The 20,589-nt window shown below is 38.4% G+C and overlaps 1 protein-coding gene across 2 annotated transcripts in view; it reads left to right on the top strand.

The window, feature by feature from the left end:
• The window catches only part of RNF115 (ring finger protein 115), a 73,102-nt gene that overhangs the window by 34,816 nt on the left and 17,697 nt on the right, over positions 1 to 20,589 (top strand). For both annotated transcript variants that reach the window (XM_005677766.3, XM_018046006.1), the window contains one exon: positions 8,594 to 8,805. In XM_005677766.3, coding sequence (XP_005677823.3) covers positions 8,594 to 8,805 — 212 coding nt within the window. The remainder of the gene's footprint in view (positions 1 to 8,593; positions 8,806 to 20,589) is intronic.

The following is a 20,589-nucleotide window of genomic DNA, read 5'->3' as shown; positions in this document are numbered from 1 at the left end:
ATAATATTTGAGGTGCTCATATAATCGTGGTTCAGTTCAGTTGCTCAGTCGTGTCCCACTCTTTCTGACCTCATGGACTGCAGCACGCCAAGCCACTCTGTCCATCACCAACTCCTGAAACTTGCTCAAGCTCAAGTCCATTGAGTTGGTGATGCCATCCAACCATCTCATCCTCTGTCATCCCCTTCTCTTCCTGCCTTCAATCTTTCCCAGCGTCAGGGTCTTTTCCAAGGAGTGAGTTCTTCACGTCAGGTGGCCAAAGTATTGGAGCCTCAACTTCAGCATCAGTCCTTCCAGTGAATATTCAGGACTGATTTCCTTTACGATTGACTGGTTTGATCTCTTTGCTGTCCAAGGAACTCTCAAGAGTCTTCTCCAACACCACAGTTCAAAAGCATCATTTCTTCAGAGCTCAGCTTCCTTTATGGTCCCAACTCTCACATCCATACATGACTACTGGAAAAACCATAGTTTGACTAGACAGACCTTTGTTGGCAAAGTAATATCTCTGCTTCTTAATATGCTGTTTATGTCTAGATTGGTGATAGTTTTTCTTCCAAGGAGCAAGCGTCTCTTAATTTCATGGCTGCAGTCACCACCTGCAGTGATTTTTAAGCCCAAGAGAATAAAGTCTGTTATTGTTTCCATTGTTTCCCCATCTATTTGCCATAAAGTGATGGGACTGGATGCATGCCGTGATGATAATTTTTTGAATGTTGAGTTTTAAGCCAGCTTATTCACTCTTATCTTTCAGTTTCATCAGGAGGCTCTTTCCTCTTCACTTTCTGCCATAAGGGTGGTGTCAAATGCATATCTGAAGTTATTGATATTTCTCCCTGCAGTCTTGATTCAGGCTTGTGCTTCATCAAGCCTGGCATTTCGCATGATGTACTCTGCATGTAAGTTAAATAAGCAAGGTGACAATATATACAGCCTTGACGTACTCCTTTCCTAATTTGGAACCACTCTGTTGTTCCATTTTCGGTTCTAACTGTTACTTCTTGACCTGCATACAGATTTCTCAGGAGGCAGATAAGGTGGTCTGGTATTCCCATCTCTTTAAGAATGTTCCACAGTTTGTTGTGATCCACACAGTCAAAGGCTTTGGCATAGTCAATAAAGCAGAAGTAGATATTTTTCAGGAATTTTCTTGCTTTTTCGATGATCCAAAACATGTTGGCAATTTGATCTCTGGTTCCTCTGCCTTTTCTAAAACCAGCTTGAACATCTGGAAGTTCATGGTTCATGTACTGTTCAAGTCTTGGTTCAGGTCTTGCCTGGAGAATTTGGAGCATTACTTTGCTAGCGCCTACTTGATAAGCTCTGTCTTGAAAAACTGAAAATGTTACTCTGCATTGGAAGTAAAAAGATGACGCTTCAAAAAATATGTGGGCTGAAATACTTAGATGTTTTAATATAAAAAGATGGAGGGACTTCCCCAGTGGTCCAGTGACTAAGACTGTGCTCCCAATGCGGGGGGCCTGAGTTGGCTCCCTGGTCAGGGAACTAGATCCCACATGCAGCATACATCCTCGCTTGGAGAATTTTGAGCATTACTTTCTAGCATGTGAGATGAGTGCAACTTCTGTAGTTTGGACATTCTTTAGCATTGCCTTTCTTTGGGATTGGAATGAAAACTGACCTTTTCCAGTCCTGTGGCCACTGAGTTTTCCAAATTTGCTGGCATATTGAGTACAGCACTTTCACAGCATTATCTTTTAGGACTTGAAATAGCTCGGCTGGAATTTCATCACCTCCACTCGCTTTGTTCGTAGTGATACTTCCTAAGGCCCACTTGACTTTGGACTCCAGGGTGTCTGGCTCTAGGTGAATGATCACACCATCATGGTTATCTGGGTCATTAACATCTTTTTTGTATAGTTCTCTGGTTAGCTTATAGCAAATTTTGCTAATTGTCTATATCATTTATTTCAGCATGCGGCCACTCTTAGCTGCATGTTGGGATCTAGTTCCCTGACCAGGGAGCCAACTCAGGCCCCCTGCGTTGGGAGCACAGTCTTAGTCACTGGACCACCGGGGAAGTCACTCCATCTTTTTTATATTAAAACATGTAAGTATTTCAGCCCACATATTTTTTGAAACATCATCTTTTTACCTCCAATGCAGGGTAACATTTTCAGTTTTTCAAGATAGAGCTTGTCAAGGAGGCTGTTTCTGTGAATCTTTTGAATGTTTCACCAAAATTTTATAATGGTATTCTTGTGATAACCTATGTGAAAAAAGAATCTAAAATAAACTGAATATCTGTTTTTAACTTGTCTTGAATACCCAGTTTTGTTGTATGAACTGTTTTTTTCTCTTAGGCTTGTCTTAAGTCTGCTCAGAGGCAAATGACCTGAAGCTATTCTTATGCTTAGTGTTGATTTAGTATAAGTTTGTGTGCTGCTGCTGCTGCTAAGTCACTTCAGTCGTGTCCGACTATGTGACCCCATAGACGGCAGCCCACCAGGCTCCCCCATCCCTGGAATTCTCTAGGCAAGAACACTCTGGAGTGGGTTGCCATTTCGTTCTCCAATGCGTGAAAGTGAAGTCGCTCAGTTGTGTCCGACTCTTAGTGACCCCATGGACTGCAGCCCACCAGGCTCCTCCGTCCATGGGATTTTCCAGGCAAGAGTACTGAAGTAGGGTGCCATCGCCTTCTCCGATAAATTTGTGTGGTGTGCTCTTTTTATCAGGTGCTATATGGTCAACATACATTAATATCTTGGGACAAATACATTGACTACTACTGTCTGTCTGCACTAATTTGTGGTTTCCAAACAAGTAGAAAATGCCTTAAACTGATGTTGAAGCTGCTTCTAAGCTTGGGTTCCTTCAGAATTTTTAAAAATGTTAGATGCAATAATTCATGTGTAATTATCAATGCAGATTATTGATATTATGAGTTTGGTACTTAATTTTTCTTCTAATCAATAATTTCAAATATTTATCCAAAGAAGACATATATATAGATGACCAATAGGCGCATGAAAAGATGCTCAGCATTACTAATTATTATAGAAATGCAAGTCAAAACCACAGTGGTAGCTATCACAAACAAGTCTACAAATAATAAATGCTGAAAAGGGTGCAGAGAAAAGGGAACACTTCCACACTGTTGATGCGAATGTAAATCGGTGCAGCCACTTTAGAGAACAGTATGGAGATTCCTTAAAAAACTAACAATAGGGCTTCCCTGGTGGTCTAGGTGTTAAGAATCTGCCTGCCAGTGCAGGGGACATGGGTTTGATCCCTGGTCCAGGAAGATCCCACATGCTGTGGGCCAAGTAAGCCCGTGCGCCACGACTACTAAGCCAGCCCTCTAGAACCTGTGAGCCACAACTACTGAGCCCATGCTTCATAACTACTGAAACCTGCGAACTCTAGAGCCTGTGCTCCTCAACAGGAGACGCCTCCGTAATGACAAGCCCATGTACTACAAGCAACGAAGACCCAGCACAACCAAAAATAAATAATTAAAAAAAAAAACCCAAAAAACTAAAAAATAGAATTACCATGTGATCCAGCAGTCTCATTCCTGGGCATATATCTGGAAAAGACAAAAAGTCTAATTTGAAAAGATATATGCACTCAAAAAAAAAAAAAGAAAAGATATATGCACTCCAGTGTTCACAGCAGCACTGTTTACAGTAGCCAAGACATGTGAAGTCGCTCAGTTGTGTCCGACTCTTTGCGACCCCATAGACTGTAGCCTACCAGGCTCCTCTGTCCATGGGATTTTCCAGGCAGTAGTACTGGAGTGGGTTGCCATTTCCTTCTCCAGGGGATCTTCCCAACCCAGGGCTCGAACCTGGGTTTCCCGCATTGTAGATAGACGCTTTACTGTCTGGGCCACCAGGGAAGCCAAGACATGAAAGCAACCTAAATGTCTACTGACAGATGAAAGGATAAAGAAGATGTTAGATACACACACACGTATACTTATGCACAATGTAGAATATTACCCAGCCATTAAAAGTAATAATGCCATTTGTACCAACATGGATGGACCTAGAAGTTTTCATACTAAGTGAAGTAAGTCAGACAGAGAAAGACAAATATGCAGATGACACCACCGTTATGGCAGAAAGTGAAGAACTAAAGAGCCTCTTGATGAAGGTGAAAGAGGAGAGTGAAAAAGTTGGCTTAAAGCTCAACATTCAGAAAATGAAGATCATGGCATCCAGTCCCATCATTTCATGGCAAATAGATGGGGAAACAGTGGAAACAGTGGCTGACTTTATTTTTGGGGGCTCCAAAATCACTGCAGATGGTGACTGCAGTCATGAAATTAAAAGATGCTTACTCCTTGGAAAAAAGTTATGACCAACCTAGACAGCTTATTAAAAAGCAGAGACATTACTTTGCCAACAAAGGTCCGTCTCATCAGAGCTGTGATTTTTCCAGTGGTCATGTATGGATATGAGAGGACAGTATGATATAGATGGGCTATAAAGAAAGCTGAGCGCCAAAGAATTGATGCTTTTGAACTGTGCTGTTGGAGAAAACTCTTGAGAGTCCCTTGGACTGCAAGGAAATCCAACCAGTCCATCGTAGGAAACCCGTCCTGAATATTCATTAGAAGGACTGATGTTGAAGCTGAAACTTGAACACTTTGGCCACCTGATGTGAAGAACTGACTCATTTGAAAAGACCCTGATGCTGGGAAAGATTGAAGGCAGAAGGAGAAGGGTACAACAGAGAACGAGATGATTAGATGACATTGCCGACTCAATGGACATGTGTTTGAGTAAACTGAGAGTTGGTAATGGACAGGGAGGCCTGGCGTGCTGCAGTGCATGGGGTCTCAAAGAGTCAGACACGACTGAGTGACTAAACTGAACTGCACTGAGAAGGCAGTGAGATAACATATTTAAAGTGCTGAAAGAAAAAAATGGCCATCTTGAAATTCTAAATCCAGTAAAACTGTCTTCAAGAATGAAGGAGAAATTAAGACATTCCCAGATAAACAATCAGAGAAGGTGATGGCACTCCACTCCAGTACTCTTGCCTGGAAAATCCCATGGATGGTGGAGCCTGGTAGACTGCAGTCTGTGGGGTTGTGAACTGTCAGACACAACTGAGTGACTTCACTTTCACTTTTCACTCTCATGCATTGGAGAAGGAAATGGCAACCCACTCCAGTGTTCTTGCCTGGAGAATCCCAGGGACGGGGGAGCCTGGTGAGCTGCCGTCTATGGGGTCGCACAGAGTCGGACATGACTGAAGCGACTTAGCAGCAGCAGCAGCAGCAGATAAACAATAGCTGAGGGAGTTCATTACTATATGCTTTATACCATCTATACAAGAAATGCGGAAGGGAGTCTTTCAGGCTTTCTATAGTCCTGTTGAGTTTACTTTCTGCAGTAGGACAGAAAAATACACATTTAAAAAATCAACCTCCTATAGATTCTTATACACAGAAAACAAAAAGAGAAACCTCTAGGTGATATTAAGTGTTTTCTGTCTGGTAAAAACTATTTTTTAAAAAAGCCCTATTATCAAGTGTTCGCCAGAATTTGATACAGTGGAAACCCTTCAACACTCATGGTGGATATGTAAATTGGTTCAACCACTTTGGAAAACAATTTGGCATTAATATAGACCATATATAAAGTTGTATAGACCACTAACAGAAACTTCCTATCTATAGCAGAAAACATATATAAGAATGTTCGCTCTGGCTGTTTGTAATGGCAAAAAACTGGAAACAGTATGTCCTTATGTTTATTGAGGGAAGAAAAGATTTTAAAAAGTGTGGCATAAAGTGTGTTTGAAAATAAATGTATCAACATGTGGAGACAGAAAAGCAAGTGCTTTCATTATGCACTTTCATATTAACTCAAAGGCACATTTTATTTATGAATGTGTATATTTGTGGTAAAACTATTTAAGGAATGGTAAAGAAAAAATTGAGGGTAGTGGTTATCCCTGGAGGTTGGAGGAGGGAGGGACATAGGGTTTCAGTGGTTTTGGTCATATGAGCTAAGAGATGGTTACATGACCATGTGTTTTCTTTTTTAAAAAATTATTTATTTTTCCTTTTTTCATTTGCGCTGGGCCTTCGTTGCTTTGTGCAGGCTTTCTCTAGTTGACGGCGAATTGGGGCTGCTTTTTGTTGCGGTGCACAGGCTTCTCATTGTGTTGGCTTTTCTTGTGGAGCACAGGCTCTAGGGCGTGCGGGCTTCAGTGGTTGTGGCGCAGGGACTTTGTTGGTCCACAGCATGTGGGATCTTCTCAGACCAAGGATGGAACCCATGTTCCCTGCATTGGCAGGTCGATTCTTATCTTCTCTGCCACTAGGGAAGTCCTGTTTTATTTTCTTACACCTTCTTTCTTGTGTTATTTTACATGTGTCAAATACTATATATTATAATAAGAAATGTTAAAGACAATATAAAACATAAAACATACTGTGCTATTGTTGAAAAGAATGATATGCCTTTGTTCTGAGTTATTCATTGCAAGCCTTTTTTTCCTTTCATGGAATTTTTTTTTTTGAACTGCTGTATTCTAATCATTCCCAGAAAGTGATTGGGACATAGTACATGCTCAGTAAGTATTTGTTGAATAAATGTGTGTGTTTGTTTATAAAACCTGGTGAATGTATGTACAGATAGATAATTAAAGATCTGGAACTCTAAAGCTCTACCAGTGAGAGTAGGGGAGTGTCGCCATTGCTGTGCTGGCCCACCGTGAAAGCTGGCATGCTGTCAGATGTCACAGACTGGGTGTTCCACTGCCCCGCTTAACCACATCCTCAACCCCCCCATCACTTGGGGCAAGGGCTTTAGGGCATAATTTAAAAAGGAGGACCTGAATCCAAACAAAGACACAATCACAGCCTCTTATTGACTAAGAGGCTGGAAAGTGACTTAAATTTGTCTTACCATTTTTTTGCACTGTATTTTAATATTTTGAAGTTTTATTTGCTTTCATTTCATTTGGGTTTGTTTAGTTTTTGCAGTTGTTAATATAGGACCTGTTTTGGGGGATGATTTCTCAGAGGTAAACTAAGTCTTTTCATAAACTAAGGTAGTCTTTTCATAAACTCTCTTTATATTTCTTTTAGTCATTGTGTGTATTCATCAGATAGTTCTGTCTCTATGTCCTGTCAGTTTCTATTAGTGGAATGGTGCCTATGTTCTAGAACTATAGCAAACAACAACAAAATCATAAAATATAAAGAGGAAAACAAACGATAAAAATTTAACAATTCCCTCTCAAGAAAAAAAGAAAAACAAATCTGGAATTCTGCATACCAAATTAACCTCTAAGTAGTTCTTTGGAATTAGGGGTAGGGTTTGGTCACAGCTGAGAGAATGGAAGCTATATTGTATTTTGTATTTTTATAATTTATATTTATTGTATACTTTTAACTAAAAAGGGAGAAGGCATCTTTGAAAATAAAGCAGAAATTATAAATTGGAAAAATTAGCAAAAAATAACATTATCGACAAACCTAGACAAACCCCTTAGCTTCAAGAATTGATGTGACAAATTATTGGAAGGTAGATTGAGAATCAGCTTAGATTAATGTGCACCTGAGCTGCTAACCCTTCTCTGAGTATTTCTAAAGGAGGCTGTTGCTAGTATGGGGCTCTGGAAGAAAGATCAGTCTGGGATGGAGGAGCTGTGAGGATTTTAGGATCTAAGGTCGTGTACTGAGTAGTTTAATATTTTAGTAACATACTAAAATACAATAAATAGGTTTTTTTACTTGATTTAAAACTTTAAAACAACACGAAAAGACCAGGATGTGACCAGAGTTATGTACTTGGTTGGATGGAGTGAAGTAAGTTGTGTTCTGTGGAACTCTTGAAATATCTGATGCCCAAATAAGTAAAATTTAAATTATTTTAGAGGTAACTTGGATTTTTTCCTCTTACTCTTTGTTTAGTGATTCCTTGGCAAAGCCCAACACATACTCTCCTTCCCCCTCGCCCCTAGACATGCCTGTCCCATGCCAATACACTTTTAGTAAAAAGTGTGTACAATAGAATGGCCTTATCAGACATTCTTGCACTGCTTTGGCATAGCTTTGACACAGCTTTCTCATGTATCTTCTATAAGTTAAGTATTTTATAGACATCTGTCTTCACTTTGTAGTGTTGATGCTTTTTTTTTCCCCACAAGTGTATATATCCATTTTATTTAATCTTAGGTTATTCTATGGTAGACATGTGGATGTCATTGTTACAATACACAAGGTTATAATGTTGATCTAGATGATTGATTGTACTTAGGACAGAAGTTCATGATCAACCTTTGGTTCATACTTTTAATTTTAGTGTGGGAAACTGGTCAGAGCCACGTGGCTATGAGCTCAGTATTAAGGTCTGGCCATTGGCTTCTTTCTATATGAAGGGAATTATTTCTTGGTATACAAAATTTTCCCCCTGTGCATACACTTGAAAGACTTCTCTTTTTTCCTCCATGAAATTGGGAAGCATACATTTTTAAAATTTGAAACTGCTGAATTTTAAAGTCTTAAAAGTTAATCCTCTCTTTTTTTCAGTATGTTTTCATCCTGTTTCCTCTGTCGCCTTTTCTTGAAACAAGTAACATGTTGTTTATTTCTGGTTTTTGCTAGTTCTGGGACCGTTTGGACCCCACGATGTTTTTCCAAGATTTTAGACCCTTTCTAAGTAGCAGTCTACTGGACCAAGATAACAGAGCCAATGAGAGGAGTCACCAAACTCACACAGACTTCTGGGGACCAAGTCGGCCTCCACGGCTGCCTATGACTCAGAGATACAGATCTCGAGGAAGTACTCGTCCTGAGAGATCCCCAGCTTTTGAAAGGTGAGTGCCAAGTTGTTATTTAAATTCTTTTTAAGGGTAGTTTCAGTGAAGGGCATATTGACATAATCTAATTGACATAATAAGATTTTCATACTTACTATCTTTGTGGACAAGATGAGAATATATATGCAGAATGAAAATGAAGCCAAACTGAATGTCTTTATTCAACTAGTACCAGTTTACCAATGATGATAAAACTAATGACATAGGTCTCTAGTTAACATTTTTATTAATATTTCAGATAAAAATCTAGGTGATATGTTTATCAAAGTTTCAGAAGATACTGAAAGTGATAGGAGATATATTGGATGACATTAGGATTCAAAAAGACCTCAATAGATTGGAGTGATGGAGTTAATATGAAATTTAATAGGAATATAGAGTCTTGTGACTGCAAAAAGTTTACTCAACAAATACTTATTGAGTGTCTTTTATGTTGAGACACTTTACTGGATACTGGGGATATGATGGTGAGCAGAACAGATAGTAGTTCTTGATCTCATGGATACCATTTAGTAGGAATGATAAACACTAAATTTTTAAGTGTTTGCCATGTGCATAGGATTGTGCTTTGTGCTTTTTCTACTTATCTCATTTAATCCATGTAAAATGGTAGGTGTTGTTGCTGTTCTCATTTTGTTATTGTTCAGTTGCTAAATCACGTTCAACTCATTGCAACCCCATGAACTATAGCATGCCGGGCTTCTCTGTCCTTCACTGTCTCCTGAAGTTTGCTCAAACTCAGGTCCATTGAGTCTGTAATGACATCCAACCATCTCATTCTCTGTCATCCCCTTCTCCTGCCCTTAGTCTCTCCCAGCAACAGGATCTCCCAGAGTTGGCTCTTTGTATCAGGTGGCCATGTGTTGGAGCTTCAACTTTAGCATCAGTCCTTGCAGTGAATATTCATGGTTGATTTCCTTTGGGATTGACTGGTTTGATCTCCTTGCTGTCCAAGGGACTCTCAAGAGTCTTCTCCAACACCACAATTCAAAAGCATCAATTCTTTGGCACTCAGCCTTCTTTATGGTCCAGTTCTCACATCCATACATGACTACTGGAAAAACAGTAGCTTTGACTATACAGACCTTTATCACCTAAGTGATGTCTTTGCTTTTTAATATGCTGTCTAGGTTTGTCATAACTTTTCTTCCAGGGAGCGTCTTTTAATTTCTTGGCTGCAGTCTCCGTCCACAGTGATTTTGGAGCCCAAGAAAATAAAATCTGTCACTGAAGTGATGGGACCAGACGCCATGTTGAGTTTTAAGCCACCTTTTTTTGGCTTAAAGCCAGAAAAAGACAGTTTTTAAGCCAACTGTCCTCTTTCACCTTCATCAAGAGGCTCTTTAGTTCCTCTTCATTTTCTGCCATTCAGGTGGTATTATCTGCATATCTGAGTTTGTTGATATTTCTCCCAGCAATCTTGATTCCAGCTTGTGATTCATCCAGCTCAGCATTTCACATAATGTACTCTGCATATTAGTTAAATAAGCATGATGACAGTACACAACCTGGATGTACTCCTTTCCCTATTTTTGAACCAATCTGTTTTTCCGTGTCTGGTTCTAACTATTACTTCTTGACCTGCATACAGGTTTCTCAGAAAACATGTAAGATGGTCTGGTATTCCAGTCTCTTTAAGAATTTTCCAGTTTGTTGTGATCCACACAATCAAAGGCTTTCACGTAGTCAGTGAAGCAGAAGTAGATGTTTTTCAGAAATTCTTTTGCTGGAGTATAAAATTCTAAGAGAGAAAGAGCTGGGTCAAAGGATATGACCATTTGAAAACTGATACTGTCCAATTGCCCTTCTGAAAGGCTATAGCGTTATATTCTCACCAATAGTATTTGAAATGTACGGAACATCCTTATCAAACTGTTATCAGTCTTTATCTTTCATGATCTGATAGACAAAAATATGCTAGTAATATGCTAAATATTACTTTTTATGTCTCTAATTTTTTTCATTTGATTAAGCTTCTTTTCATATAATATTAGGTATTTATATTTTTTCTTTTATGAATTGTATATTAATATCCTTTGGTTGGTTTTCCTATTACGGAATTAAAAAATTGTTTTATAGGAGTTCTCTCTATGTAGCAAAGATCTTAATCTTTTATATATTGTTTGTATATTACATATTTTAGATTTCATACCATACTTAGAAAGTCTCTCTCCTTATCTCATGATTTTAAAATATTCTCATATTTTCTCCCAGTATTTTCTTATCTAGAGCTTTTTTGTTATAATGGTCAGAATTCTCTTATTACAAGCAATAGAAATTTAATATAACTTGAGAAAATTAGAATGTGTTCGTTCATATAACTCAAGTGGTTCTTGGCCGTATCAGACCCAACATCTCTCCTTTTTTAGCAAATATGATATCATTTCTTATTATCCTGATTTGGAATTTATTCATAATCTATAAAATATAATTAAAACATCTATGCCTATATTATTATTCTCCAACTAATATAAAAGAGAACTAAAAGTAATACATAAAAAATATGTTATTAAATTTATAAATACTTGGCTATGACTGATTTGGGAGACTGTGAAATACCAGATGCTTGCTTATGTGTGGAGAATCAGTAAGAAAGTGATGGTGCCTTTCTCTCTGGCAGCAGCCATTAGGTAAGCCAAGATAGGTACTTGTATTGGTACAAGTATTAATACATCCAGGAGCTATAGAGGAAGAGCAGTCGACCTAATGCACTTTCTTCTCAGGGTACAGTACTGCCAGCTCGCAGAGCTCTGCAAGACTGCCAGCCCCACTTGGCTTGATAAAGTGCATGGACTGGGATACAAGGCCAAGCGAGATTATGTTGTATATTGGATTTGTGTGTATTTTAGTGGCTGTAAATGCACATTTCCTAAGGATGCATCCTGTGGCAGGCCTGTCAATCAGGATGTTAAGCAGTGATAATTTGCTCAAAGCCTTCAGTCTATTGCCGAGGAGAAAGCTAGATGCAATTGTGGGGCTTTGAGAGTCACCATGTGCAAAAGAATGAAACTGTCTTATACCATCCACAGAAATTAACTCAAGATTGGTTAAGGACTTGTACATAAGACCTGAAACCATAAAATCCATATGAGGTAGCTTAGGCAGTAAGCTCCTTGACATTGATCTTGGTGATGATTTTTTGGATCTGACTACAAAAGCAAAAATGAACAGTGGAACTACATCAAAGGATAAAAAACTTCTGCATGGCAAAGGAAATCATCAACAAAATGAAAGGCAAATAGCCTCACAATCTGTTTAAAAAATGGGCAGAAGATCGGAATAGACATTTTTCCAAAGAAGACATACAAATGGCCAGAAAGGACATGAAAGAATGCGAAGAATCACTAATCATCAGAGGAATACAAATCAAAACCGCAATGAAATATCACCTTACACCTGTTAGAATGGCTGTTTTCAAAAAGACAAGAAATAATAATAAGTGTTGATAAGGTTGTGGAGAAAAGAGAACAAAACCCTTTACACTGTTGGTAGGAATGTAAATTGGTGTAGCCACTGTGGGAAACAGTATGGAGGTTTCTCAAAAAAATTAAAAATAGGACAACCTTCAGTTCAGTTCAGTCACTCAGTTGTATCCGACTCTTTGTGACCCCATGAATTACAGCACGCCAGGCCTCCCTGTCCATCACCAACTCCCATAGTTCAGCCAAACTCATGTCCATCGAGTCGGTGATTCCATCCAGCCATCTCATCCTCTGTCGTCCCCTTCTCCTCCTGCCCCCAGTCCCTCCCAGCATCAGAGGCTTTTCCAATGACTCAGCTCTTCTCATGAGGTGGCCAAAGTACTGGAGCTTCAGCTTTAGCATCATTCCTTCCAAAGAACACCCAGGACTGATCTCCTTTAGAATGGACTGGTTGGATCTCCTTGCAGTCCAAGGGACTCTCAAGAGTCTTCTCCAACACCACAGTTCAAAAGCATCAGTTCTTCGGCGCTCAGCCTTCTTCACAGTCCAACTCTCACATCCATACATGACCACTTGAAAAACCATAACCTTGACTAGACGGACCTTGGTTGGCAAAGTAATGTCTCTGCTTTTGAATATGCTATCTACGTTGGTCATAACTTTCCTTCCAAGGAATAAGCGTCTTTCAATTTCATGGCTGCAATCACCATCTGCAGTGATTTTGGAGCCCAAAAAAATAAAGTCTGACACTATTTCCACTGTTACCCCATCTATATCCCATGAAGTGATGGGACAAGATGCCATGATCTTTGTTTTCTGAATGTTGAGCTTTAAGCCAACTTTTTCACTCTCCTCTTTCACTTTCATCAAGAAGCTTTTTAGTTCCTCTTCACTTTCTGCCATAAGAGTGGTGTCATCTGCATATCTGAGGTTATCGATATTTCTCCCGGCAGTCTTGATTCCGGCTTGTGCTTCTTCCAGCCCAGCGTTTCTCGTGATGTACTCTGCATAGAAGTTAAATAAGCAGGGTGACAATATACAGTCTTGACGTCCTCCTTTTCCTATTTGGAACCAGTCTATTGTTCCATGTCCAGTTCTAACTGTTGCTTCCTGACCTGCATATAGGTTTCTCAAGAGGCCAGTCAGGTGGTCTGGTATTCCCATCTCTTTCAGAATTTTCCACAGTTTATTGTGATCATAGTCAATAAAGCAGAAATAGATGTTTTTCTGGAACTCTCTTGCTTTTTCCATGATCCAGAGGATGTTGGCAATTTGATCTCTGGTTCCTCTGCCTTTTCTTAAACCAGCTTGAACATCAGGAAGTTCACGGTTCACATATTGCTGAAGCCTGGCTTGGAGAATTTTGAGCATTACTTTACTAGCATGTGAGATGAGTGCAGTTGTGCAGTATGAGTGCAATTTGAGCATTCTTTGGCATTGCCTTTCTTTGGGATTGGAATGAAAACTGACCTTTTCCAGTCCTATGACCACTACTGAGTTTTCCAAATTTGCTGGCATATTGAGTGCAGCACTTTGACAGCATCATCTTCCAGGATTTGAAATAGCTCCACTGGAATTCCATCTCCTCCGCTAGCTTTGTTCGTAGTGATACTTTCTAAGGCCCACTTGACTTCACATTGTAGGATGTCTGGCTCTAGGTGAGTGATTACACCATGGTAACTATCTGGGTCGTAAAGATCTTTTTTGTACAGTTCTGTGTATTCTTGCGACCTCTTCTTAATATCTTCTGCTTCTGTTAGGTCCGTACCATTTCTGTCCTTTATCGAGCCCATCTTTGCATGAAATGTTCCCTTGGTATCTCTGCTTTTCTTATGATCCAGCTATTCCATTGCTGGGTATTTATCTGAAGAAAACAAAAACACAAATATGAAAAGATAAATGGCATCCCGTGTTTGTTGCAGCATTGTTTTCCATAGCCAAGACATGGAAACAACCTAAGGAGCCATTGATGGATGAATAGATTAGAAAAAGAAATTTTGGTGCACATATATATGTGTGTGTGTGTGTGTTATTCAGCCATGAAAAAGGATGAAATTTTGCCATTTGCAACAACATGGATGGACCTTGACGGCATTATGCTACATGAAGTAAATCAGACAAAGAACGACAAATACTGTATGATCTTATAGGTGGAATCTTAAAAAAAAATTCATTAATCAGGTTCATGGATACAGAGAACAGATTGATGGTTGCCAGAGGGATTTTAGAGTGGGAGGTGGGTGAAATGGGTGAAGGGTGTCAGAAAGGACAGATTTCCAGTTATAAATAAGTCGTGGGAATATAATGTACAATGTGACTGCTATAGTTAATAATGTTATTGCATATTTGAAAATTGCTAAGAGAGTAGGTCTTAAAAGTTCTCATGTTAAAAATTTTTAAACTGTGTGGTGACAAATATTAACTGGACTTATGTGATAATCATTTCACAAATACATACAAATATCAGATATAGAAAGCTCTTTAATTTGTTAAAACATTTTCTGCAAATTGCTTCATGAATGCATTGGGAAATTATGAAAATTAAAGTGCAATAATGTTAGAAGACTCTTAAGTGATAGTGTGTTTAATAAGATAAACAGTTTTATCTTTTACACCCCTTTACTTATTTATTTTAAAATGCAATTAGGCCAGGAAATGGGGCCTGGGGGCAACATTAACATCATCCATACACTATGTAACATGAAGCAAAGCCTGACTGACAGCTTAATCCTGAGATTGTAAAGAATTAAAAATCATGTGGAAGCTGCTCATCCCTGGCTTTATGAACACTTTCATCTTTGCTTTATCTTATTAGGTAGTTATATGTCAGTGTTTAAAATGCTGTGTGGTATGAGAGGTGTGAAATAAAGTCTTCAAAAGAGGGGTGTAGAAACTACCCCTGTAGATTTGTTGGTGCAAATGATGAAACCTACAGCTTTATTGAGGTGATGCAGTACTCTGCTGGTTTATTCTCAAGTAACTGATTTATAGTTTGGCAAGGACAAACTTTCCAATTATATTTTGATTAGAAATATGTAGAGTGGGAAGAGGGATCTCCTAACCTTTTGCCATGATTATATGTAGAAAAATAATGAAAGTTGACCAGTGCCCCTGTTTTTAGGGTTAATCCAGCATCCCATTTATATAACTGCTGTTTCTGAAAGGAGAAAAGTTTAAAAGGCCACCATTTTTAGGATAATTAAATAGAACTGTTGCAGGAGGGTTCTCTTACAAATGAAACAAATCCTAGTTAACCTGGTTAGCTCAGTTGACCTCAGTCTTCACGATGCCTTTGAATTTCACATAAAAGATGAAGGCTTCTCATTGAATTCCATGTCTCCATGGGGTCTATGGAATCCTGAATTATATACAAAGTAGTAGCGGTATTCACAGTGGTATGTATTGAAACTGATGGAAATTGAACATCAGGTAAATGAGGTCCACCTTTGTTTAAAAGTATATCATTGCTCAGTTCAGTTATCAATATAAGTTCTTATTTGCAGTCTTACATTACCTTTTCTGTAGCTATTTTTCTCATCCCTACTCTGAAAATCCTTACCATTCCATAAACTTGCCACAGGCCATCAATTGGTTCCTCCTTAAAAGCATACCACCAGGAGTTCCCTGGTGGCCTAATGGTTAGGATTCCGGGCTTTCACTGCTGTGGCCTGGGTTCCATCCTTGGTCGGTGAACTGAAATCCCACAAGCCACATGTGTGGCCAAAAAAAAAGCATACCACCATCTTCTGTTGAGTTTATTCTGTTTGCATTATGTCTTCCAGTAGAGCAGGCATCTCTTTGCTAGGGTAAATCTGAGTATGTCGGAAATATAGAAGCGAATTGTCCCAGTTCTTTCTAGTTCTGGATGTATAGAATTAAGAATAGATAGCTTGATTTAAAAATCTAAGTGCTGATTTTCTTGAACCAATTTTTCTTCTGTTTTGTTCCAGAGTCTCAAAAGGCTCAGTTAAGTGATTTCCAGAAAACATGTTACAGGCTCATCAAAGCTCTTGAGACCTTGGATTCCTTTCCACTAAAAAGAAATCTTAAATTGTATATTCTGATTATGTGTATGGATTTTTCAACTAAAGAATAAATGTCTGTAATTTTTTAAAAAAAGAATATGATAGGCAGATGGTATGAGAGTGTAATATCTGCCATCTCCGTCTACCACAAACAGCATTGCCAGAGTTGTGTGCATCTGTACGTGCTCGGTTGTGTCTGACTCTTTGCGACCTCCTGGACTGTAGCCTGCCAGACTCCTCTGTCCATGGGATTTCCCAGGCAAGAATACTGGAGTGGGTTGCCATTTCCTACTCCAAGAGATCTTCCCCACCCAGGAATCGAACCTGTGATTGCTAGTGTTAGGATTTTCCAAAGTGGTGAAGACTTCCTGGGAAAGTGCTGGGGGTGGGAATGTATAATTTTCCCTTGATTTTCACAGTAGATGTGTTACTAGAAAATTCAGTTAATTCTAAACAGACATGCCCCAAATGGATGTCCAGGCAGGATGTTCACAAATTATACATGTTGGAAGACAGTTCCGTGTTGGTCCTGGCTGTCTTCCCATTTCTTGGCAGGATGACTAGTACTGCTCGTTCCTATCTGTTGAGTATGAATGGTACTACCCCATTTATTGTATCTAGCAAAACCGTCTCTTTGGATTTCTCAGTTGCTGTGTGGGGACAGTATTGACCACTGATGTAAATTAGATGTTCTTAGATGGATCTAAGTGGTTGGTCAGTATGTTATCATTATCTGTCTGTCTCTGTCCTCTCTTTGTTGGCATCATTATTAGATAGCTCTCCTATGTAAAATGAAAGACAGCTAATGGTAGTTCCAAGTTTATAAGAACATTAGAGCATTCATCCCAGTGGATATGTGCCTCCATCCACTTCCAGGGAGGATTTCTGTGTTTTGTGCACACACTTCTGGTACTGAGTGGTATTATTCTTGTGCATTTTTTGAGTTAATATGTCCCCTCCGAATATGAATATATAGTTACTTTGCATTATCATTTGTTGAATAATCCATCTGACTTGAAATGTTACCTTTGTTATGTATACGCTTTCATATTCATATCTGGACTCTGTATTATGATCTGATTTTTTTTGTATGCTCTATGCCTGTGTCTTCCTGATTTACTTTCTATAATTTTATAGTATGATTTGATACCTAGTAGTGAAAGTCTATTTCATTATTATTCCTTCTTAAAACCTGCTGAGTGCTTCTCTTACATTTACTCTTTCAGGTGAGTTTTAAATGTAATTTGTCAGTCTCTGACCTCTCTTATCCCATTGGAATTTTGACTGGAATTTCATTTATTTGGGGACATTTGGTACTTTTTATAATACTGAAACTTCTCATCTGGACCCACGGCTCATGTCTCAATTTGTATAGTTTTTTTTGATGTATTGAGTAAAATTTTATAGTTTCACTTAACTTTTAAACTGATTGTTAGATTGCTATCCAACACCTTGCTCCTTAATTTAGTTGTCTTATTAGCTCTAATAGTTATTCATTTTATTTTCTAAGTTTTCTAGATTAACAGGTGTATCATTTACAAATATTGATTGTATTTTTTCCCTCTGTTTATGCCTCATTATTTCTCTTATCTGTTGCATTGACTTTATTATCAAAACAAAGTTACCTAATAGTTATCTTTGTCTTCTTCCTGACTTCAGTAAAAGTGAATTAGTGTTTCTTTATTAAGCACATTTGCTTTTGGTTCCTAATACATGCACTATCACATTTATTTTATTCCTGATTTATTATGGGCTTTTAATTGAGGATGGCAAGTGGTTTTATCAAATGCTCTTTGCAGTCCTATGAAGATGGCCCTTATAGTTTTTCTCCTTTAAACAATTAGTACATTTTATTAACTAATAGATTTTCTAACATTGAATGAACACTATGAATTCATCAGATTTGATTAAAAACTACTTTGTCAAAGAAGCATTGATCTTTTAATGCATTGTTGGAGTTGATTTCTTCCTAATCTTTTTTAGGATTTTTGCATCAATTCATATGGAAGCTGGTAATTTTCTTGTATAATCTTTATCAGGTTTTGGTATCAGGGTTATTTTAGTTTGGTAAAATAAACTAGGAAATCTTGCTTTGTTTTTATGGTTGAGAATAGTTTAAATCAGGAATTATCTATTTTTTAAAGGTTTGATAAAAGTTACCTATAATTTTTATCTGGGCCTAGCATCTTTTGGGGGACCAGATCTGTTACAACCTTTTCAGTTACTTCTGGTTTAGGGTGGCATTTTATTCATTTTTGTATTCCCAGCTTCTAGTTAGTGTCTGTTTTATAGTGAATACTGTATATATTTGTGTTGAATGAATCTTCTGGAGAAAGAAATGGTAACCCACTCCAACATTCTTTCCTGGGAAATCCCATGGACAGAGGAGCCTGGCACACTCCAGTCCATGAATTCACAAAGTCAGACACCACTGAGCACAAACACACAATACACACACTATATATTTGTGTTGAATGAATGAATAATTGTAATTATGTTTCTAAGAGCTATATGGAACATATGAATTAGTAGGAGTAATAGCTAAGAGTTTGTGCCAGATAGTAGTTTGAGTGCTTTACAATTAATTGTTTAATCTTCATTATAATTCTGGATAAGTTACTATGAATATTCCATTTTACAGTAGAAACTGAGGCACAGAGAGGTTAGGTAAATTGCCTGAAGATATGAAGCCAGTTAAATATTGGAGCCAGGATATGGCAAAAATGATGATATTTGTAGTTGGTGGGATTATGAATGTTTCAAAATACTTAAAGAAATTTTAATAGTGTTTTTAATAGTCTTCACAATTAGGAAAAAAAAGAATTAAGCATTTGCCTAACTTTCTCAAAAATTTTCCTTCTAAGGGACACATATCAGTGTGTCAGTAAGTAAAACTTAGGAAGTTTTAAGTTCAATTTATTTTTTCTTTTTCTTCATGTAAGTGTAAATGAGCACATCTTTGGGGCATATTGCTCTGCCTTCTTAGCAGGTCAACCCAGATTGCTCCACGTGATTGTTATTACTTTACAGTAGTTATCATTACAATGTTACCCAGTGTTTTGAAAGTACTATACAATTTCATATTTTATAAGTTTTTTATTGATTAAATTTTGGCTTGGCTTCTTCCTGATAACAGTTTGTCCTGTTGATTTGAGAAGTAGTATAACTTTTTATCCTGCTTATCAAGTTTTCCAGAGAAGGCAATGGCAACCCACTCTGGTACTCTTGCCTGGAAAATCCCATGGATGGAGGAGCCTGGTAGGCTGCAGTCCATGGGGTTGTTAAGAGTCGGATACAACTGAGTGACTTCACTTTCACTTTTCACTTTTATGCATTGGAGAAGGAAATGGCAACCCACTCCAGTGTTCTTGCCTGGAGAATCCCAGGGATGGGGGAGACTGGTGGGCTGCCATCTATGGGGTCGCACAGAGTTGGACACGACTGAAGCGACTTAGCAGCAGCAGCAGCAGCAGCAGGTTTTCAACCTAGAATATGTTCTCCTGAAGTTAACCCTAGGTTATGGGACCATTGTTTACTGTCCACTACTCAATTTAAAAATAGTAGGTTTACTTTGTTTTATGTTTTGGCTTGGATTGAAAAAATAGCATTGCCTAGAAATTAGCCACACTTGTTTCTTGGCAACCCACTCCAGTACTCTTGCCTGGAAAATCCCATGGATGGAGGAGCCTGGTAGGCTGCAGTCCATGGGGTTGTTAAGAGTCGGACACGACTGAGTGACTTCACTTTCACTTTTCACTTTCATGCATTGGAGAAGGAAATGGCAGCCCAGTCCAGTGTTCTTGCCTGGAGAATCCCAGGAACGGGGGAGCCTGGTGGGCTGCCGTCTGTGGGGTCACACAGAGTCGGACACAACTGAAGGGACTTAGCAGTAGCAGCAGCAGTTTCTTGGTACGTAATCATGTAGACCTTTTACATACATATATATGAGATACCTACATCTATAGAGTTGAAAAGGAATCATACTATACCTATTTTATAATATCTTTATTTAATCTTCATAGATTGAGTATATCTTTCAATGACTATCTGATTGGGCCCCATCTTGAGGTCTTTTAAGTCATTCAGTAAACATTTGTGTATTACTGCCAAGTGCTATTCAGGATGTTGGGCATACATTAGTGAACAAAACAGTAAAAAAAAAAAAAGATTGCCCTTGTGGAATTTAAATACTAATGGGGAATGATAGACAAGCAAAATAAACCTATCAATAGTGTTAAACAGTAAATAATATGGAAAGAAATAGAGGAGGGCGCTTCAAAAAGTGTAGTCAGCGAAGGCCTTATTGAGAAGATATTTGAATAGATATAAAAGTA

This window comes from Capra hircus, chromosome 3, assembly GCF_001704415.2.
Source record: "Capra hircus breed San Clemente chromosome 3, ASM170441v1, whole genome shotgun sequence".
In the NCBI taxonomy this organism is placed as follows: Eukaryota; Metazoa; Chordata; class Mammalia; order Artiodactyla; family Bovidae; genus Capra; species Capra hircus.
Note: the sequence above shows the minus strand (reverse complement) of the source record. Positions and strands in the feature narration are given on the sequence as shown.